The following is a 21454-nucleotide window of genomic DNA, read 5'->3' as shown; positions in this document are numbered from 1 at the left end:
CAGATTGGAATTGTAAGGGGAGATCACAATCTTTCTCTCAGAATAAGACAGCATAAATGTGACGGAGAAACAATACATTCTAATATTTTATTTAAATGTTAATTGTGTTTACATAGGTATGTCCCAGGGGAATGCCGTGTTTCTGATTCAAAAGGGAAAATATACTACAGCCTCACACAACTCAAGGCAAAAAATGCAGCTGCTTAAAAGAGCTGCCAGTGTAAGGAGTAACTCTGCACTTCAAAACATACTTTTCCTTTTGAATCTGTAGCACTGCAGAACTCTAGTATATAGTATTCTAAGCACCAATGCATGTAATATAAGCCAAATGCTGTTAGAACTATTGCACTGGAGGTTCCTATTCCAGTGTTATTTTCTATATTCATTATCCAAAAGCCTGTGGTTATTTAAATTAAATTGTTTTAAACATTGTTAATTTATTTAGTCAACATTACTTACAGGCTACTTTGTATTCACATTTGTTCACTTTTTCACGGATTATATTTAAAGCGATGGGCTTTTTTATTATATCGTAGTAGTCTGGTACCTGTACAGTATAAAGTAAACCAAAAAAAATTAAGAAATAATTTCATACAAAACAAAACATTTTTTTCTTCATTCCTAGGCAAGTCCTTTGCTTCCAAGCAATTGGTCTTCTTTGGTATGAAAAATGAAATCCATATAACTATATTTGACATAAATTAGTTTTCAGATTGTGTGGAAGAAAATTATAGTTTAACACAAAGTGTTTAAACATGAAGTTTGAGAACCCATTTGAATTTTAAATATTTCTGTCTAAACATGATCTAAAACATCTCCGTACATCCTAAAAGTACATAGAGAAAACCCAAATAAGCAAATATATTTGTTCATTACTCATTAAGGAAAAGGACTCAAAACTACATATTTCTATATGGCAAAAATATGTGAACCTCTAGGATTATCAGTTCATTTGAAGGGGAAATTAATCAGTGTTTCAATCAATGAGATGACCATTAACCTCCCCAGGAATGGTCAATTAACCAAGACCACCTGAAGACCAAGGTATGTACCGTAATACTCCGGGGGGGGGGGGGGGGGCTTAAAGAACATTTCTCAACCAAGCACTAACTTGCTTTTTTTAATTCACTGAATTTAGCTAACTGTTTTGGAGCATAAGCAATATTATTTAGTTGATTTTAATAATACTACACATATTAATTAGTTCTGCATCCATACTACCCATCAAAGCTAGCTTACTGATTATATAACCTAACAGCATATTTGTTATTTTTCAAACAGCACATGTAGTGATACTTAAGTGAAAATTCCTTCAAATTTAACTTGACTTCCTAGATACTTTCATGTAGGGTTTCCTGGAAAGAATATGGAAGTGGTTTGCCATTTCCTTTGTCTGGAAAGAGGTTTTTAAACTTTCCAATCTACCTTATTGTCTTGGTATTCTCTACTCCCACCTAATACCAGCTGTATTATGACCACTTAGCTTCTGAGCCCAGATAAGTCAGATACACACTGCCCTCTGCTGAAACCTTATTGTAACTTCTATTTTCTCCCTGTCTTCAATAGCTGTCTTGTTTATGAATTGTTATTTCACATAATAATTTCTGGTCCATTACAGTTAAGTTCTCTGAGAAGCACCAACATTTTTTATACTGATGCATTCACTACTTCCTATCATAACACTGCCATCTATTTGCAAAAATAAGTGCATTTGCAAGTCTCAATGAAGGAGAGAATTTCAAAATGTAATTTGAATATTTCTATGACTTGAATTTTAGTATGTTACTCAAGAAATCTAAAAGGTTTTAATTTTATCTATGTGAGGCCTATTTATTTGTTTGCAATTTTCTTTCCCAATATAACATTTATGAACAGCAGATTTCATTTACATTTAGTCATTTTTCCCCCTTGCAATTATTTCCAATAAATATACATTCAAGTTAATTATTTTAGTACTCTGAAATTATTAGTTACCTGTATTTTGGAAACCAATTTCATAAAAGGCCAACTGTCATCATGTCGCACCAGTTCTACAACAAGCTGCTCAAAAGCAGATAATTCATGTACTCCACCCTGACGCCCTGAGGTCCTCCGATTTAGTGGCACTTGAGATGATTCTGGAATAATAGGATCACACATGGACATAAAAAAAGACAAATGTAGAGAAAGTAGAGAAAATGTAATATATCCAGCATTATAAACTTGTTCAGGTCTTTGGATTACAGGTAGCCTTTGTTCAATGATGGTAATTAGGAACTTTTGTCACTGAGTGATGCAATCATTAAATGTAACATCACATTTAATTATAACAGCAGTTCCAGTTGTTAGATGAATTCTGTGTGCACAGTTCCTATGATCATGTGATCACTATTTGCAACCTCCTGTTGGCTTCCCCACTGACTTTGTCAAAAGCCAGTAGTAAGGGTTGAAAATGGTAATCACATTACCATGGAACACTGCACTGTCATAATTGTGAGTTGGTTCTCAAGTGCTCAAATTGTAATCGCTTGATCACAGGGATACTGCAAAAGCCGAATTATAAGGATGATCCCAAAATCCTGCATTTAGCATGTTGTAACTTAGAACAGTTGCTGAATGAGTGGTTACTGAATGAGCGTGCTATGGATGGTTGTATAGTTTTCATTTATTACTTGTTTCCAGAATGCAGATGTAACTCAATCCCAAGTGTTTCAGCCAAAAAAGGTGAATTAAAAGAGACTTCATTTGCCAATTAATCTTCCATGCCTATTTACACAACTAGACTCCCATAGTCTCAAAATTGGAACACAAGAAAGAAAAAGTACTTTTTACAATTCCATACTGTGTAATTAGAAATAAATTGTTCTGAGCCTGGCTTGTTCTATTTTATGAAGATAAACATGATCGGGAAACAGATAGCTGTATTGGCACTTGTGCTAATTTATTTCAATTCAAGCTTCTTGTTAAATTCACAAAAGTTGATGCAAACACAGCATCAACAAAGATAGTTTCTCCGATCAATGGTGTCTGCAGCAAATCACAATGATGTCATCATACAAATATTATCAATTGCCCACCCTGAGAGAAACTCATGTCACCAATGAACAATATTTTATTTAGGCATTTTCAACTATTCCAAGCATTTTCTGATCCTGGTTTCTGTTTGCTTTCAACATATTATGTTGAATATTATGAAGCTGGCTAGTCAATAAGCATAAAAAACTGAAAATAAACTCTGCTGAAATGATTCGGTTAAGAATTCTCATCCTATTCAAGCTACCCCAAATCAAAGTAGGCAAGCAGTATTTCTTCAATATTGCTACAAATAATTTTATGCTTGCAAATTAACCCATTAAATACCCTCCATTCTTAATAATCGAAAGCAGTATTGGAGTACTTCACAAAGCAACCAAGTGACACTAAATATGAGCTGAATTTATTCTGGCAGTCAATTTTATTTTAAAAATTTGATATACCTGTAGACTGACGTTTCCTACCCCTTTTGGGGCGGTCTGTATCTTGTGTTTTTTTTTCTATTGAAATCGGAGAGCTTTTCTCTTTCCTTAAATTCATTTCCTCAATAATTCTGAAGCCAAAGGAACCAGAACTACTGTCTGGAGTAGTGTCTGTTGTCTTCGTTCCTCTGCGTTGTCTTCGATGGCTGGTCAACTCTATAAACGCATCTGCCTTCAGCATCTCTTGATTATGGCGAGTAATACGACTGCTAAGTCGTAGTGTTTTTGTCACTGATGGAGGAGCAGATTTTGTTTTTCTAATATTCTTTCCAGGAGCTTTATACGAAGAGCCAATTTGCTTAGGTGTGTTCTGCTGACTGCGAGAGTTGTATCTTCCAGTACTCAACTGATTACTAGCAAGCTTTGAGGCTCTTGTTCTTAAAGTAAGTTTTACTTGAGGGTTCCCTAATTTGGATAAGCTGTAAGAAATTAGACAATTATAAATGTTTGTGATACTATATTTTTTTATTGTTTTATTCTTTAAACTTGTGAATTCAGCACTTAACGAAAAAAGTAAGATACATTCAATCAGATTTTTTAAGTGTATGTACAGTACAAATGGGACACTGCAGTGGAGAAATTCCATTCTAGAATCATCAGCTATGTTATTACTTTCAAAGCGCACAAATGATCGTTTTCAAAGATGGTAATGTTAGCACAAGGACATTCCAAAATGGATATTAGCATTTCTTTATATAACCTGGTGTCAATTAATACAGGAGTTTAAATATGATAAACAATAGTCAATGAAAAAGTTTAAAGTCTAGAAATATATTTTTCCAGTTAGTCGTTCTAGTAGTCAGTCTCACCTTTTTTAACTAACTGGAAATTCTAAACAAATCTACAAGAAATCGCCTGAAGTGCAGTATAATGGACTACTTTAATTTGGTGTTTTCTGGAATATGGATGAATTACAAGATGTTTCTGGCATACTAACACTAACAGGTAGAGAACATTAAATTACTATACAGATCTTCAGTCACTCTTGATCTAGATTCTAGAAGAATGTGCAGTCAGGAGTAGTCCATCTCTCTAGCTAAATGTTGAAACCAAAGGCTAAATCTATGAATAGATAAATAGGTAGCTACTGTACTTTATTCAAGTATAATGCAATTTTCTCCAGTTCTTCCTCTTCTATTCTGCTGTCTCCAGGTTCTGCCACATCCACTGTACAAACTTTTTTTGGTATTTCTTATTGACAATTGTTAAACCTGTGTTGTTATGTGGCAAGTGCTTGTTTGTTCAGATTCTAAAATTCCAGAGCACTTTAGCATCTTCATTTTCCATTTGTCTATTGTATCCCACCAGTTCTTACTTGTAGGAAAATAATATTTCTTGCAGTTATCCCAATGCTCCATTGTTACTTTGTCATGTGGTTGTTTGTGTCAAACTAATATACACATGTGTTCTCTTGCTTATGTCTCCAAGATTTGTATCCCTAGAAAGAAAACTAGAGACTACTGGAAGTCTGTATGCAACTTCTGCACATTTCTAACTTAGTTTTGGATTTACCTTTTTTCATCTTCTTGAGAATCAGAATTATCAATATTCTCATCCTCTTCTTCCTCTTCATAATCATCTTCACTTTGCCCTGTTTCCTCATAACTAGTTTCATCTTCTTCTTTAATTTCTTCTATAGCCTCTTCATCGCTTTCCACAGAAGGTCTCTGTCTGGATGAAAGTCGCCTAGAGCGCTGCTTAGGTCGACATTCCGGACAAAACCAGTCTTCATCAGGAACAGCCTTTAAGAGAGCCAGAATGTATTACTGAAATGTTTTTGTACATCAGAAATAAGTTTTAACATTCTAAAGAAACTACTTCAAATTACCTTAAGCTTTGGTCTTATACAGTAGATATGATAGCCTCGATCACAGCCATCACAAAGCACCATGCTCTCAGCATCTCCTTTTTTTCTACACATTTTGCACCGAGTATTTAAAATAGACTTAGACCAGATTACACTTCGCTCCAGTGTTGAGAGATGAAGAAAGATTTGAGAGAGGCTAGCAGAAGAAAGGAGGGATTCTCGCCAGCGATCCAAGACTGTTTTGTGTAAACGGCCACCATCACTGCCATCTTCAAATAAAGAAAACAAATAATATCACACTATTATTTATTATGCAGCAAAACATCTGTGTTCTAGTACTATTTGCATAGCACAAAAATATGCAGAATAATCAACCTTGTTTAAAAGTAATATATTCATTTTGTAAATTTTAATATAGTCTCTTTTTCACAGTGTTAAATGAACTAAATGGAGTCATTTGATAGATGCGAACATTTGGTATTCCAAAAAGTTTTAGAAAACTTCAAAAGCTAATGAGAAATTAGAAACTGGTTAATGATCAGATTCAGACAATAGAGGATCTATCTAGATTATAAACAACATAGTGTTAGTTTCTCTGTGATCCTACTTCAGCTTTAATTGTCACAGAAGTTATTATTCAAGAAACTATTTTTAAAATAATCTATAAAATTAGAATATAATATAAATAATTCATATAATATCATGAATCTGTATACTGGAAAGATGGCTTAGAATAATTAGGTGGACATAACACAGTTATCTGGTGTCTAAAATGTGAAAAACAGAATAAAATTTGTAAATTTACCCCAGTGTTTTTTGATTGCAATAGTCCTCTTCAGTAGCACAGACTAAAAATATCATCATCTTTCTAAACAAACACGCATACATTGTACTACTTTTCCTTTATCAGAAATCAGATTGTTGGTGATATACCTGCTTACTGACTCCCTAAAATTCAGAATATTAATTCATCTGCACATAATGAAATTCACCTTCAAGAATTACCAGTTACTATTTAAACTATAATGTCTCTTTTCTTTCTTGTAATGTCAAAAGAATTAGATAAATAATTCTTCTGCACATAAATTTTTCACACATATGAAAAACGAGCCAATGAGAGTGGCAATGTGATTTCAAATGCCAATTTGTTGGAAGATAAAAAACTAGCTAGGGTTCATTCTTCCACAATTTATTTAAAACGTACTACAATAAGGTCAAACAAAATATAATCTTAATTTAGTCCAGTGGCATGACAAATCTGTATTAATGCCACAAATTAATGACATTTTAAAAGGCAGTGACCAAATTGAAGCTGCCCAAAAGAAAAAGAAAAGCTACCATTCCCTTTGGATATAATTTCACTTCTTTGAAATAATTATGTTCCTGCCAGATCATCAAACTCCTGTGTCTATGAGAACTTTTACCCTAATAATACCAGCACGTTTGTTTTTGGAATAGACAATTCCAGCTTTGTCCCATTACCTTGGTTATAAAGCTGGACAAGTGCCATGCACTTTATGAAAAGCAATACTTTGGAAAAATATGTCATATTTAGATTATCATTTTAGGCTATTTTTTTTATGGAAGAAAATCTATTGTTTACCATATTTACTCTGATCTTCTCTCTTCCTCCTTTTATCACTTTTCTGGTCTCTTTTATTTTCTTCTGCATTGCCTAGTTACCGTATTTCAAGTTCATTTGGAAACAGAAGAGAACCTTTCACTAGCATAGCCTATTTTTTCCAAAAATAAGATTGCACTGCTATAGGAACCAGAACCATTGGGATAGGGAGGAGAAATGGGAAATAAAAGAGTGTGGCAAAAAATTGACTTTGTCTTTCACTGTAGCAATGTTTATTACCAAAATGATTGTGAATTTTGCAGTTTTACAAATATTTTCAACCCTCCATTATGTATATTGTTTTTTGCCTGAGACAAAAGATGAGATGACTAGATAGTGTCATGAAGGCAATGAACATGAATTTTGGTAAGTTCTGGGAGATAAGGGAGGACAGGGGAGCCTGGCATGTTATGGTCCACAGGGTCGTGAATATTCGGATATGACTTAGCAATTGAATAAGAAAAAGCTTCAAGTGTGCTTCATTATTGTCCCTATTTATTACAGGGGTTTTCAAATCCATTTTAAGATGATCTATTTGTCCAGTTTTTCTGAAGATTCTCTGTAAATTTATTTCTTTGGATTTAGGATGAAAAGTACAGACGGAGAGCTTGTTTGGAGTTCCCTTTTTACTAATTTGCACGCATGTTCAGGTCACTTGTCTCTAAAATACAGTGACAATTTTAAAACTCCAACTTCTTTGCATATTCCCAATTTTAACAAACTGCTTAATATATCTGCTAGGCAATCAGTTGACACATCTGTTTGATCCAGATTACTTTTTCCTTCATAAATCAACAGAGTTCCAGAAGTAAACACTTACCAAGTGGGGCTTTGAGAAATTTGCGTTCAATTCCTTGCTGTATTTGAAGCAACGCCAATGCCAAATAATGTACAGTGTTATTCATAGGCTGTGGTGTACTTGCATTAGTTGAAGTAGTACTTCGAGATTCAGGTTTTAATCCTATCAATCTAAAATAAAGTTTAAAATTGATCAATAACTTAAACCATGTATTTATTGCATTTGGTATTAATTTATTGTGTTTACATATTGCCAGGTTCAACAAAAATAATCCTGATAGATTATAACATAAAATCAGAATAAAAACATAATGACCAGGAAAAGCACAAGTAACTATAAAAGCAGTAAATCTAAGAGTGATTATTCATTCCCCAGAGGCTCTATGGAACAACTGTCTTTAACTGTTTCTAGGCCGCCAGAATGTGAGTGGAAAAGTAAATGCAAGGAGCAAGGTAGTTCTACACTATGTGACTGCAACAAAGCCTCTGCCCCCTTTCACTTCACCTATATGGAATAAGGAATAAGAATGATCAGGATGAGAATTCATGAATTTGCATCCTGCTAAGTATAACTTACAACTGCAATAAATACTTTATTAAGAAGCATTTACACATAAATCAACTTCAAAAGCCTGTTTGAACAGAATATAACTGCTGAAATTCATTTATCACATTTATAAACTGCCCGACTCTCACAGAGAGACTCTGGTGGTGTATAAATAAACATACAAACAAATATAAAAGCCATATTTTATTCTAAAAGCAGAGAACAAAGCAGTACCAATATGTTTTGTGCAATTCATAAAAAAATGACACCAGAATTCTCTGGTTCAGATGGTGTTTATAAAGAAACTACTTAAAACTGCATTTCCTTTCTCAGAAAATTTTGAAAGAGTATTAGTATATTAGATTTTGTAATATCTAATAGGCCATCAATTACAATGTTGTGCTATATTTAAATCTTAGTAATATCAAGATTTTAGCACATCCATTTTTAATGCATTTTTAAAAATTCACAATTTTTCTTTTAATTATGAAAGTTTCAGAAAATTGTTTAGTCTTATGTCTTTACAAATAATTATACTGTTTAGTTAGCAAATTAATTATAATGACCATTGGCCAACATATGGAGAGATTTAATCATAGTTTCAATTAGAAACTGTGAGCATCCTAGCCCAAGCTAAATCCAAAAACTGCTAGAGAATTCTTAGAAGCTTGGCACTTAGAGAAATCAGCCATGAACGGGCACATAAACAACTTTTACACACCATTCACAAGAGACAATAAAAAAGCTAAAAAGGAAACAAAAACACTAGAACACTTCCTTGCCCGCAATCAACATCCAGATAACCACGGAATAACACTAGGATTATCACCAGACAATGAAGTTGCAAATAATACTCAAATCAAGGAAGTACTGACTCAGACAAACAAGCAGTAAACAACGACCTAGTCAAAGAACTACCATGGAGAAAATGACATTGCATCAACCAACTCTGACAGAATAAGTTACTATGTATAAACAGAGAGCAAAGTCAATTCCCATTTAGCAATGAATATGTTACCAAGTTTGGTAAGAAAATGTCTGCAATATACCAACGAAACTCAAAACGCATCAAGGGCTCCATATTAGCATGCTTCACACAATCATTACTAGAGCTATGTTAAATGTTCTTATATACAAAAAATATGCTTCTACAAAAAGATCCATCCCTCCACTGTATTTACTGTATTCAGAAATGTGATTACTTGAATGACACAGTGTCACGTCATTACCTACAAGTCATCACCTATATTAAGTCAGGTCACTGGCCAATATCTTAATGATTGGTGATTTTGCTCTCCAGTGTTTAAGAAAAGAATCTTATCTGCAATTTTTAGTGATTTAGCTTGAGAACTTCTGCAAAAAATATTTGTGGTGTATCATTGAGCTATAGCTCATTTATTTTTAAGCAAAAAAAAAAAGGAGAAATAGTTGTAGGTTAGCCATTTTCTCCTATAAATAGCCAAGCTTAAATTGGGGGGGGGGGGAGATTCTCAACAGTCTTACTTTTAAATTTAGATGCTGGTTCACTTTTATTATAAAACAGAATTTGTTTTTTAAAAATGGTGGAGGGAAGGCTACCCTTTCTCTCAGATCTCTTACCATACGTTAAATCATTTATACAGTCCTGGCTTACTAAATTCTCTCTCCTATCTAGTGGTGCCTTTGCACATCTCTCTTAATTCCTTTTTGGTGTTGTTTATTAATAATTGCAGTTTCATAAAATGTATGTATTGAGTTTGATATTGTACAAAAATTAACAAACCAATATTGTGCAAATTAATGACAAAATACTTTTCCCAATGTGTTTTAGGCTTTCTCTATTATATGCACAAACTCTATTTTTAAAAAAATCCAAAGAGAATATTGACTGATCAACATTTTCTAAGATTGCAGGATTATATCCTGGAATATGAAATGGGTGGTTAGAGATGAAATCTATCCATTCAAATATTAATTTAAAAATAAAATATCTAGACAAGAACTGTTACCTGTCTTTTGCAAGAATTCTTATTTGATTATCTATTTCCATCTCTTCTACATTTTCATTAACAGATTTTATTACACCGTTTTCTTTATTTTCTTCATTTAGAAGTTCATACTGCCCATTTTCTAAGGCTGCTCTCCAACTGTATCTGTCCATTACCTGTAAGTTTAATTATATTTATTTAGGTATCTGTCACACAGAAAAATCTAACTAGTATTTTAAATTGCATTTGCATTTTCAAGCAAATAAAATTAGTGCTTTGAAAGAGCTCAGCAATTTCACAATATACCATTCTCTATAAAAATTAAGGTGTCAAATACCTTAATGGAGCCCAATGTTCCTTGGAAAATTCTATCTTCAATGTCTAAGAGAAAGTCTCTAAGTCTTAATTCAAGTTGCTTTTCTGCAGATTTTTGGACTATATCACAGCCATTCTGCATTTTTCCACGTCCAAATTGTGGCTTGGCTTCATTCTGTGTTTTTTCTGTAACATTAAGAGATTATACAAAATACCTTCATACTTGACCATTAATCTTTTTTTTTAGTATTACTGTGATAAATATCATTTAATTATTTTGTATTAGTAATGCTGTAACAATATTTTGGAATAACAACGCTGCTCGGAATATACTGTTCAAAGAGCCCACACTTTCTGCCCAGCAACAAAGAACTGATTCTTTGAGAGAGCATTCAAAAGTTAAGAGTCAGAATTTAAGATTGTTTTTGATATCTCTTATTTTTATATTATTACAGTGACATTTCTGTTAGGGGGGGTTATTTTATAAGATTTCAGTAGGATGTTAGCCATCTAAAGTTTTTGGGCATAGTGAAATATATAAATAAAATCTAATATGTAGCAAAATCTTTGCAAAGTATGGAATGTTTTATATAGTCCTAGTAAGATTTTTTGTTTAGTTAAAGAACATATTGCAAAATGCATGGATTATATTGATAGTACTGTATAAACAAGCTATAATTCATTTAATCTCAAATTGTCTCAACTGTTAAGAGAAGAACAAATTCTACATGATATAAACTAAATAACCAAAAAGCCTACATTCAAACACTTAGAATGTTTACCTGAAATATAGAATTTTTCAATAGGAAAACTACTAAATTGTTCACATATTCTGGATTTTTCCTGTAAAAGAACGTCTTTCAAGGCACTTTCCCTATATCCTCGGGAATTGAGAGCTTCTAGGAGTTGGTCAAACTGTTCCTGAGAACTGTAAAAGCACCACCTATTTGGCTTTTGTATTGGTTGTGATACATTTACAATAGCACTAGTTTCCAAATCTTGGCAAGTTTTGGAGGTAGATTCTACTGTCAAAGACTCTCCAGTTTTAACGACTATCTGAGATTTTTCTGAAAGTTGAGCCTGTACATTATTATGAAATGAAGATGGCCGAGGCAGCAGCATGTCTTCTGTAAGACCTGAATAGTCTTCTTCCACAAATAGTCCTGGAACCGATGAAAAAAGCCAATAGCGCCGATATAAGCGGTCACGACCCAAAGAAGAAATATTGGTACAGACGGTAGCTTTCTGAATCTTTTCTATAAGTTCCTTTTCTTTATTTTGTTGCTCTTGTTTTAAAGCTGCCTCTTCTTCTGCGGTAAGCAGTTCACATTTATCATCAGTAGTCCCCACTGGTCTTGTAAAATCTTTAAAGCCATTCTGTTCTCCTTGCCCTAAAAGCAGTTGACATGAAAAATTACAGATATGTGCACAGGAGAAACAGCTTAATTAATCACTAATCTTTTTTTTTTTACAGATTACAAAAAAAAAAAAAAACCAACATTTCATGCAAAATATCCAACTTAAATTCTAAATTTATAATATTCCTCTTAATGTACTGCTGGTTGAACGCAGCAGAGAAAGTATAGAGAATGGCTACTGATATTCTCTCCAACCCCTTGATTACAATTCAGTTCTGGGTTACATGACAAAGAAAGAAAAATGTTGGAGCTTAGACTGAAGAAATAAGTAACATACTGAGCCATTGCCCATTGGTTTCTCCCATGAAGCCACACTGAGGAAACTTCTTTTTCTCTGCAGCTCCTGGCTGGAGCCAGCCCAATTTCAACCAGGTGTTTATTTTGCTGGCTCTCCTACTAAATAAAATCTCATCCCATTGTGTTTGTTTTCAGATACTTATTCTACTGATGGACAAATGTATATACAGAGCCCTAAGCATCTTTATATAATTTATTTCCAATATTTTGTTCAGAAGAGTAGAAATTTATTTTGGAGGCAACTTATAAAGATATTTTATATGAAGAGTTTTTTTTGCAATCTGGCTGTGAACTAAGACTGATTAGTAGCTGCATTTATTTATTAAATTTAGAAACTGACCATCTCCCTTACAGAGGAACTCTGGGCAGTGTACAAGTAAAAGGTAGTCCTTTTACAGGTAGTTCTCAACGTACTACTACAGCTGACTTTCCATTGTGGTCACAAATTGAATCAGATTCAATTTTGCAATAATGTTTACAGTCATTAAACCTTGGTTCTTAAGCAAGTGTATTCCAGTTTCCACAGTGAGTGTTTTTTGCTGGAAATCAGGAAAAAGGGTCATAAATTGAAATCATGTGATCAAAGGATGCTACAAGTAGTTATAAATGCAAGAGTTACCAAGTGCCTAAGTTACAAACATGTGACAAGGGGGTGGTACATAGTCATAAGTGAGAATACAGGTCATAAATTATAAATTCTGTTCAGTTCATATTTTTGAACTGTTGTTAAACAAATGGTCATAACTTGAAAACTAGCAGTAGTTGCATTTTATCTTGTCTTCCATGAAACAACATAAAATTCCTTCCCATCTTTCTTTCCTCAAAACACCACTGAAATAGAGTAAGGGGTTGCAGTAACTAACACACAAAGAATAACACCCTTTCTTTCTAATGGAATGATCAATTGCAGTAAAGTATACAACTTTATTTTTTTTCTAATATTGTATACTGTCTTGCCTTAGAAATCAATGCAATTATATGAGTCATAGAATTTCAGATAATGAAATAAGTCAGATAATAGTCAGGGGAACGAAAAGTGACGACACAGTAAAAGTATAAAAACAAGAATATAGTCTATTATATAAAATTATTCAAGAGTATGCATATTTTACCTCAGATAAATAATCCAATCTGACTTTACCTTGGTGAAAAGGAAACAATGCTGAAGTTCCAGTTATACTCTTTCATTCCAATAACAACCTTAAAAATTAAGTTTGAGTCAATATAAATTAAAGTTTAACAAATACCTTTTTTTTTATTAGGCGAGGAGTTACCTTCTTCATCTGTCATGGTATCCACTTCTTGCTCCTTTGTTTCAATCCCCTTGCTTTCTGTACTTGTATCAAGCTCTTCTCGATCTTCATCACTGATACTACAGACATAAAAATGGACAGGAAAAAACACAGGTTCAATGAAAGATAGATAACATAAAACAACATTTGATTGTCCCATCTATGTTGATATCAAAAGGGGAGAAAGGTGTGGCTATTTTTTGGGAATAGATTTCTAAGGAAAGGAAGTTTTGCAATGACTAAAGAATGTTGACCTATAGTTTGAAGGTATACTAAAATAACTGTTAGGGTGTATCATCCTTCAAATATAAACAGTGAAGTAATTTGAAAAGGACTTGAAAATAATTGGAAAGCTAAGTTTATATTAATCGTAGACAGCTCAAGTATCCCGAAACCAGGATTCAGGATCCCCTAGGGTGTACAAATATAAAAAAAATTCTAGTTGGGGGAAGCATGAGAATGTAATGCTTTTAAAAAGAAAATTATAGTTTGTTGTAGAAAGTGGTAGAACATTGTCAATATTTTAGGCAAACTTATGACAATTTGGGAATGATCAAGACTGTTGAGTTTTGATTTGCAATGGAGTAAGAATATGTAAGAATGCAAGTAACAATAGCAAGTATCAATACCAATTCCTGTAAAACAACTTGCATCAGTTAAATTTATTTTTAATTTTTTAATTACTACATATATATATATATATATATATATATATATATATATATATATATATATATATATATATATATATATATATATATATATATATATATATATATATATATATATATATATATATATATATGCTGGTTTTGTTGTATTCGGGTCTTTTCCCGTGTAAGGTTGAGATTGTCTTTGCAACGTTTCGGCAGGATCTCACCTGCCATCTTCAAGCATGGGCTTAAAATGGGAACGGAGTTGCCGTCTTTCTGTAAGTCTTATATATATATATATATATATATATATATATATATATATATGTTGTATTTGTGCTGATAAATATATATATATGTATGTATGTATGTATGTACGTACATACATACATACATACATACATATTTTAATAACACTAAGATGGCCATAGTTAAAAAGATTCAATCAATACTCTATTGCAGCTTCACTGTCAATTGACTATTCAAATGTGTGTAAAATGCCATTTAGATCTGAACAACAGTATTGTGCATTCATATCATTTTGTAATGTTGAATGACACATTACAAAAAACAGAGTATTTGAAAGACAAGCCCAAGGAATGTGATTCTAAAGTTCAAAAACTGAAATACATGGCATCCAATTCTGCTGCAGCTGTTTATCATCCAAAATATCAGAAGCTTCTTCGGAACTGTTACCGGTATTATTTATAGCTAAGAAGGCATATAGTACAGGAGCAACTTCTTTGAAGCTTCTTAAGAGCAACTGTGATGGTACTAAATACCAATAGCAAGAAAATGTTGTTAGAAATTTTACATTTTGGAAATTCAACGAAATGTCACAATAATCTTACAGAAGATGTCATATGTCAAGCTAGGGCAATGAAAGCTGGTTTTTTTGTGATTTCATGCAATTATAGTACCATAATTTGAACAAGATATATAAAGGGTATGAAGAACAAAATCGTGCTCCACCAGGACTGCAACAAAAAGGAATTTATCTTCTAATTTCAAATAAATCTTCAGGTATTTCTATTCATGAATTAGTACACAATCCATGCAGCATTGTTGTTTGATTTCAGCACCAGACATATTTGAACATGATTTGAATGAGAAAGCTAACATCAAAAATTCAAGCTTAGAGGAATTTTAGATTTTCTGGTTTACCCAAAAGTTGGAAAAGCAGTATTCTTTTCTTCCATAGATCGCTGTGAAAAAAACTCTTAACAAAAAAATGAAACAAAGAAATAAATTAGATGTTAAAATAATTTATGCTGTGCACCTAAATATTTTAAATCTAGAATTTTCCAACTCATGAAGAAAATATTTCTCACATTAAATTTAATTGATTTTTGTTACTTTAGGTTGAATTATGTCGTTATTAAATTTTGTTTCAGGTATTCCTCGACTTACCACAATTAAGCTGAAAATTTCTGTTGCTGAGACAGTTGTTAAGTGACTTTTGCTCCATTTTATGACCTTTCTTGCCACAGGTGTAAAGTGCATCACTGCAGTGGTTAAGTTAGTAACACGGTAAAGTAAATCTAGCTTCCCCATTAACCTTGTTAGAAGATCGCAAAAGATGATCACATGACCCCAGGACAATGCAACCGTCATATATATGAACCAGTTGCCAAGCATCCAAAAATTTGATCACATGATTGTGGGGATGCTGCAACAGTTGTGTGAGAAACAGTCTTAAGTCACTTCTTTTGGTACTATTGTAAATTTGAACGGTCACTAAACAAATGACTAAGTCAAGATTTACCTGTATAAGAAAAAATAAAAACGGTGCCTATTTTTTAATATAAAAATGTTTTAAAATTTAGAGTTTTAATTATGGCATATTTTGTTAAAACAGAAATTTATTTAAATAAGAAACAAGCAGGTATGAGGTTTTCTAAAAAATAAAAAAAGGCCTGATGTTGAAAAATCTGGGAACCACTGGTATAGATTAAGAGAACCATATCAAAGCATTCAGTTAAGCAGCAGCATAGTGACATATGAGCCTTAAATAACAATTGATCATACCTAGTAGACAGTTCAACTGCAGGATTTTTCTCTATTTCTTTCAGTTTCTCGTGTTTCTCTTTCATCTTTTGTTCCTGCCCTTTCAATCTTTCTTCTTTTTTTCTGCGGACTCTGAAGTTACATGGCATAATTAATTTATTACATTAACATACATTATTTTCATTTATTTCCTGTGAGCACAATTTTCTCACTGTGGAATATCACAAATCTTAACATATTCTGTATTCTTAAATGCATTTGAACACATTAAAATCTGAAAAAATATCAGTACATAACTAAATTTTATATTAAAAATACTAACATTATAAACTGCCTGAAATAAAGGGAAATAAACTAATCTTAGCATTAAATGCTTTTCTCAACCAAATTGTAAACTATTATAAAGGATACTATAATTATCATGGGCGTATCAACATTTATCAACATTTTGCAGAAAATAACTTTCTAGAGTTACAACTTTGCTTTCTCTTGGTCAGATTTGAACTCACTTTGCTGCTGCAGCTCCTCTTTCTCTGCGATGCTGTTCTGCTTTTAATTCTCTGAATTCTTGTTTTGTTTGTCGCAATACATCAACAGAGTCTTCAATGAAGTCTCGAGTAGAAACAAGAGTTAGAAGTTTCCCACAAAGAGCATGAAGAATCCTCATTTTTTCAGCTGATAAATATATATGAAAAGAGTTGGCCTCATTACAAAATTAGGTTTGACATTTTAACATAGAAATAATATTTACCTCACCAAACCATATGTATCCTCATAACTAAAAGGTTACTGAATATGATTGTCCTTCAAAATACTCCTGCAAGTTTGTTTTGTTAAGCTTTCAATACTTTGAGAACATTTGTGACAGGGGATAATAGCAATAGCACTTAAGACTTATATACTGCTTTACAGCACTTTACAGCCCTCTCTAAGCGGTTTTAGAGAGTCAGCATATTGCCCCCAATAATCTGGGTCCTCATTTTACCCACAGAAGGATGGAGGCCTGAATCACCCTTGAGCCTGGGATTTGAAATGCCAAATTGCAGCCAGCCAGCAGACAGAAACTGGTTTGGCTCTATTACCTGATGATAAATCATATACTGAGGTACACGAGAGTTTCTTCAACAATCCAGGATTACTCAATCTTAGCTCCATGCAAGCATCATCTGTCGTATCAAATCCTCCTCGCTTCTGGTAGCGATATTTAGCATTTGCTGATGTTACATCTGCACCTGATGCTAGGATATGAAGCCTGAGAATCTCAGAAAGAGTGCAGCTATCAAGATCCAGGTTTTTCAAATTACAACCTATGATTAACAATAAAATCAAGTTAATCTATTTGACTTCTAAAAATGTTTAAGCAAATAATGTAAATTATACTTTTAAAAAATACAGCAAAAAATAACAAAACAAAAAAAGAAACCCACACATACCCTGATGTAACTGGGGCCAGGCAGCTGCCAAAGTTGCAACTGCGGATAGTGCAGATTTTGTGGGGTCTGCATCTTCATCCAAAGCCTCTGTTAAATCTTTAAGGAAATAAAGACTTTATTCTAGTGTAAATTAACATTTCTGTATGGAGTGCAAGCAAGCAAGCAAGCCATTTTAAGCAATGCAGAAACAACGTATAAATTCAATATTCAGGTAAGTTGCAATGTAACGAAGAAATATAATATTGGCGAACAGCTGGAGAAAGCATGCAACACTCACTAAAAGTTTCTTGCGCACAATTGGACTGCAAGTTTACAAACACACTCATGCAAAGATTTTTAACACAAGCTATCAGTCCATTCCTTATAATTGTTACCTACTGTCAAAGAGAGATAAATAGGCAGCAGTCAATGCTGATCTGCCATACTGTAGAAATTATTTATTCCATATAATTGGCAAAACATATATCCAATTAAACTCCCTTTAAGCAGCATCAGGCATTTTGAATTACGTATTAAGCAATTGCAAGTGAACTACTCTCCTCTTTCTTCTGCAGGTATTAAAACTAAATGTATTTAGCTTTGTTTCTGCAGGAAGCAATAAGTAATACATTTCCTGTTGGTGAAGTATTTGTTTAACTTTCCAACTGTTAACACTGAATGATAGCCTACAAACAGAACTTAAATATTCTCCATAAAATAGAACTGAGTTACCCTTACCAAATAAATTTGAATGAATTCTCCTTACCCAATAGCTGTATATAAATATTTTAGTAATTTTCATGTGTAAGCAGCCTAATCAAATGCCATAATTTGAGTAGATCAAATGTTTGTATATTTAATGTCTGATTTTCAGAGTGAACTATCTTTTAATTTGTAATGCTGGTACATACAGACAAGATACCCAGAAAATGAGATCTATTGCTTTGACCTCTGTCATTTTTACCTTATAAAAGAACTCAGAGACAACCAGTCAGAAGATCAGAGAACTAGTCAATACAGGCAGTCCTTGACTTACAACCATAATTGAGCCCAACATTTCTGTTGTTAAGTGAAACATTTGTTAAGTGAGTTTTGTCCCATTTTATTACCTTTCTTGCCACAGTTGTTGAGTAACTTACTGCAGTTGGTAAGTTAATAACCTTGTTGTTGTCCCCATTGACTTTGCTTGTCAGAAAGTCACAAAAGAGGATCATATGACCAGGGGACACAACAACAGTCATAAGTAGGAACCAATTGCCAGGCATCTGAATTTTGATCACATGATTATGAGGATCTGCAAAGGTCTTAATTGTGAAAAACGGTCATAAGTCACATTTTTAGTAACATTGTAACTTTGGATGGTCACTAAACAAACTGCTGTAAGTAGAGGACTACCTGTACATGGAAGACAGACTTGTTCTTTCTGACCTACTATAACTATGATAACGTGGTTTGTGTAAAAAGCTCTGCTTGAATTCTTTCATGCTGAGAAATTTTTGGCCAATGGCTAGCATACCATTCTTGATTCTTGATCTTTAGATGAAGTGCCATTTAAAATTCAGTTTTATGGATGCTATAGTTTTGGTTGCCTTTGCTAGGAAGAAAACATGTGGAATGAGTCTCGATTAATTCTATCACTCTTCAGGAAAAGCTGGTTGAGTTGGGATTAGCAACATTTCATGATAATTCGCAAAATATTGCACTAAAGGAATTTCTCCAAACGATACTATTTTGAAGATGATATTATTAATGCAGATGTTATCCAATTCTATATGTTTTTGTACATCACAAACTTATAAAATTATTCATTTCAAACTTGACAATTACTATCCATAATACTAATGAAATAATAATTTATACAATATTTTAATCCAGACAAAAAAGAAAAATTCTACCATTAATTCCTCTGAAAGCAGTTTGGGGAATTTTGTACCCATAAGTAATACTAATCTGTTTAGAGATTGTTGTTCTTGTGGGGGAAAATATGCAGGACTTGGGAAGGGGGCTACATTTTCTTTTGGAAAGCAGTATTAATATGAAGTATTTCCCATCACATTTTTATTCTTTAAAAAGCCTAGTGAACTTTGAGCAATATTACAGTAGGAGCTTCCTCACATTCTCCGTTGTTTTCTGAAAGAAATCATTCATCCACATAATATAGCAAAGTTATATAGAGTCTTGGACTTTAATAGAGCTAATTTCAATAAACTTAGAGAGCGCTTGGGAAGAATTCCACGGATGAGAATCCTCAAGGGGAAAACAACTCAAGAAGCTTGGGAAATTTTGAAAAATGAGATTACAAAAGTCCGGTCTACCACAATACCAATTAAGAAGATAAATAACAGCTCCCAAAAAAACCAGCATGGCTGCATAAAGAACTCTGACAAACTGAAAGACAAAAAAGATAAGTATAAAAAGTGGAAAGAGAGGGACATAACTAAGGCAGAATATCAGCAAATAGCCTGAGCCTGTAAAGATGAAGTAAGGAAAGCTAAGGCTCATAATGAAGAAAGGCTTACCACAAAAGTAAAAAACAACAACAAAAGCTTCTTCCAACATATTAAAAACAAGAAAAAGGTTAAGGAAACAATTGGTCCATTGCTGGGAGAAAGTGGCAAGAAGGTGACAAGCAACAGGGAGAAAGCAGAACTATTTAACTCATTTTTTGCATCTGTTTTGCAACCCAAAGGGATGAAACAATCCAACCTATCAAAAACAGCACCACAAAAATCAGATTAGGAACACAAATCGAAATAGGGAAGAAAATGGTAAGTGAGCACCTGTCTACCCTAGACGAGTACAAATCACCAGGACCGGACGGATTACACCCCAGGGTTCTGAAGGAACTGGCAGACGAGATCTCAGAACCACTGAACTATATCTTTCAGAGATCCTGGAGGACCGGGGAACTGCCAGAGAACTGGAAAAGAGCTGATGTGGTTCCCATCTTCAAAAAAGGGAAAAAAATAGATCCAGGAAACTATAGACCTATCAGCCTGACCTCAATACCAGGAAAGATTCTGGAAAAGATAATCAAGCAATGAATTAGTGAACACCTAGAAGTAAACGAAGAAATAGCCAAAAGCCAACATAGATTTGTCAAAAACAGATGCCAGACTAATCTTATTACATTCTTTGACAAAGTGACAAAACCGGAGGAATGCCATCGATATAGTTTACTTGGACTTCAGTAAGGCATTTGATAAGGTAGACCATAACCTACTACTAGATAAAGTAGAAGAATGTGGGTTAGACAGCATCACTACTAGATGGATTCGTAACTGGCTGACCAACTGCACTCAACATGTAGTCCTCAATGGAACTGCATCTACATGAAGGGAAGTATGCAGTGGAGTATCCCCAGGCTCTGTTTTAGGCCCAGTACTCTTCAACATCTTCATCAATGATCTGGATGAGCGAATAAATGGGGAACTCATCAAATTTGCAGATGACACGAAGCTGGCAGGAATAGCCAATACTCCAGAAGACAGGCTTAAGATACAGAAGGATCTTGACAAACTTGAACATTGGGCACTATCTAATAAAATGAAATTCAATGGTGAAAAGAGTAAGGTTCTACATTTAGGCAAAAAAACCCAAAATGCACAGGTACAGTATAGGTGGTACCTTGCTCAATAGTAGTAACTGTGAGAGGGATCTTGGAGTCCTAGTGGACAACCATTTAAATAGAAGCCAGCAGTGTGCAGCAGCTGCCAAAAAAGCCAACACAGTTCTAGGCTACATAAACAAAGGGATAGAATCAAGATCACGTGAAGTGTTAATACCACTTTATAATGCCTTGGTAAGGCCACACTTGGAATACTGC

At 33.5% G+C, this 21454-nt stretch overlaps 1 protein-coding gene across 2 annotated transcripts in view; it reads right to left on the bottom strand.

Annotated features, from left to right (window-relative positions):
* BAZ1A (bromodomain adjacent to zinc finger domain 1A) overlaps positions 1-21454 on the bottom strand; it is a 52288-nt gene that overhangs the window by 1438 nt on the left and 29396 nt on the right. Inside the window, exons 13-26 of one of the 2 annotated variants that reach the window (XM_081937600.1) lie at positions 17650-17745; positions 17299-17523; positions 16726-16891; positions 16238-16348; positions 13512-13636; positions 11332-11940; positions 10572-10735; positions 10256-10410; positions 7743-7891; positions 5323-5570; positions 5007-5236; positions 3456-3913; positions 1975-2117; positions 460-547 (exon numbers count right to left, since the gene is read on the bottom strand). In XM_081937600.1, the coding sequence (XP_081793726.1) occupies positions 460-547; positions 1975-2117; positions 3456-3913; positions 5007-5236; positions 5323-5570; positions 7743-7891; positions 10256-10410; positions 10572-10735; positions 11332-11940; positions 13512-13636; positions 16238-16348; positions 16726-16891; positions 17299-17523; positions 17650-17745 (2967 nt within the window). The remainder of the gene's footprint in view (positions 1-459; positions 548-1974; positions 2118-3455; positions 3914-5006; positions 5237-5322; positions 5571-7742; positions 7892-10255; positions 10411-10571; positions 10736-11331; positions 11941-13511; positions 13637-16237; positions 16349-16725; positions 16892-17298; positions 17524-17649; positions 17746-21454) is intronic. The other variant, XM_081937601.1, reaches the window with a different exon arrangement.

This window comes from Natrix helvetica (assembly GCF_964273705.1).
Source record: "Natrix helvetica genome assembly, chromosome: 1".
Taxonomy (NCBI): domain Eukaryota; kingdom Metazoa; phylum Chordata; class Lepidosauria; order Squamata; family Natricidae; genus Natrix; species Natrix helvetica.
This window is presented reverse-complemented; position numbering and strand designations above follow the sequence as displayed.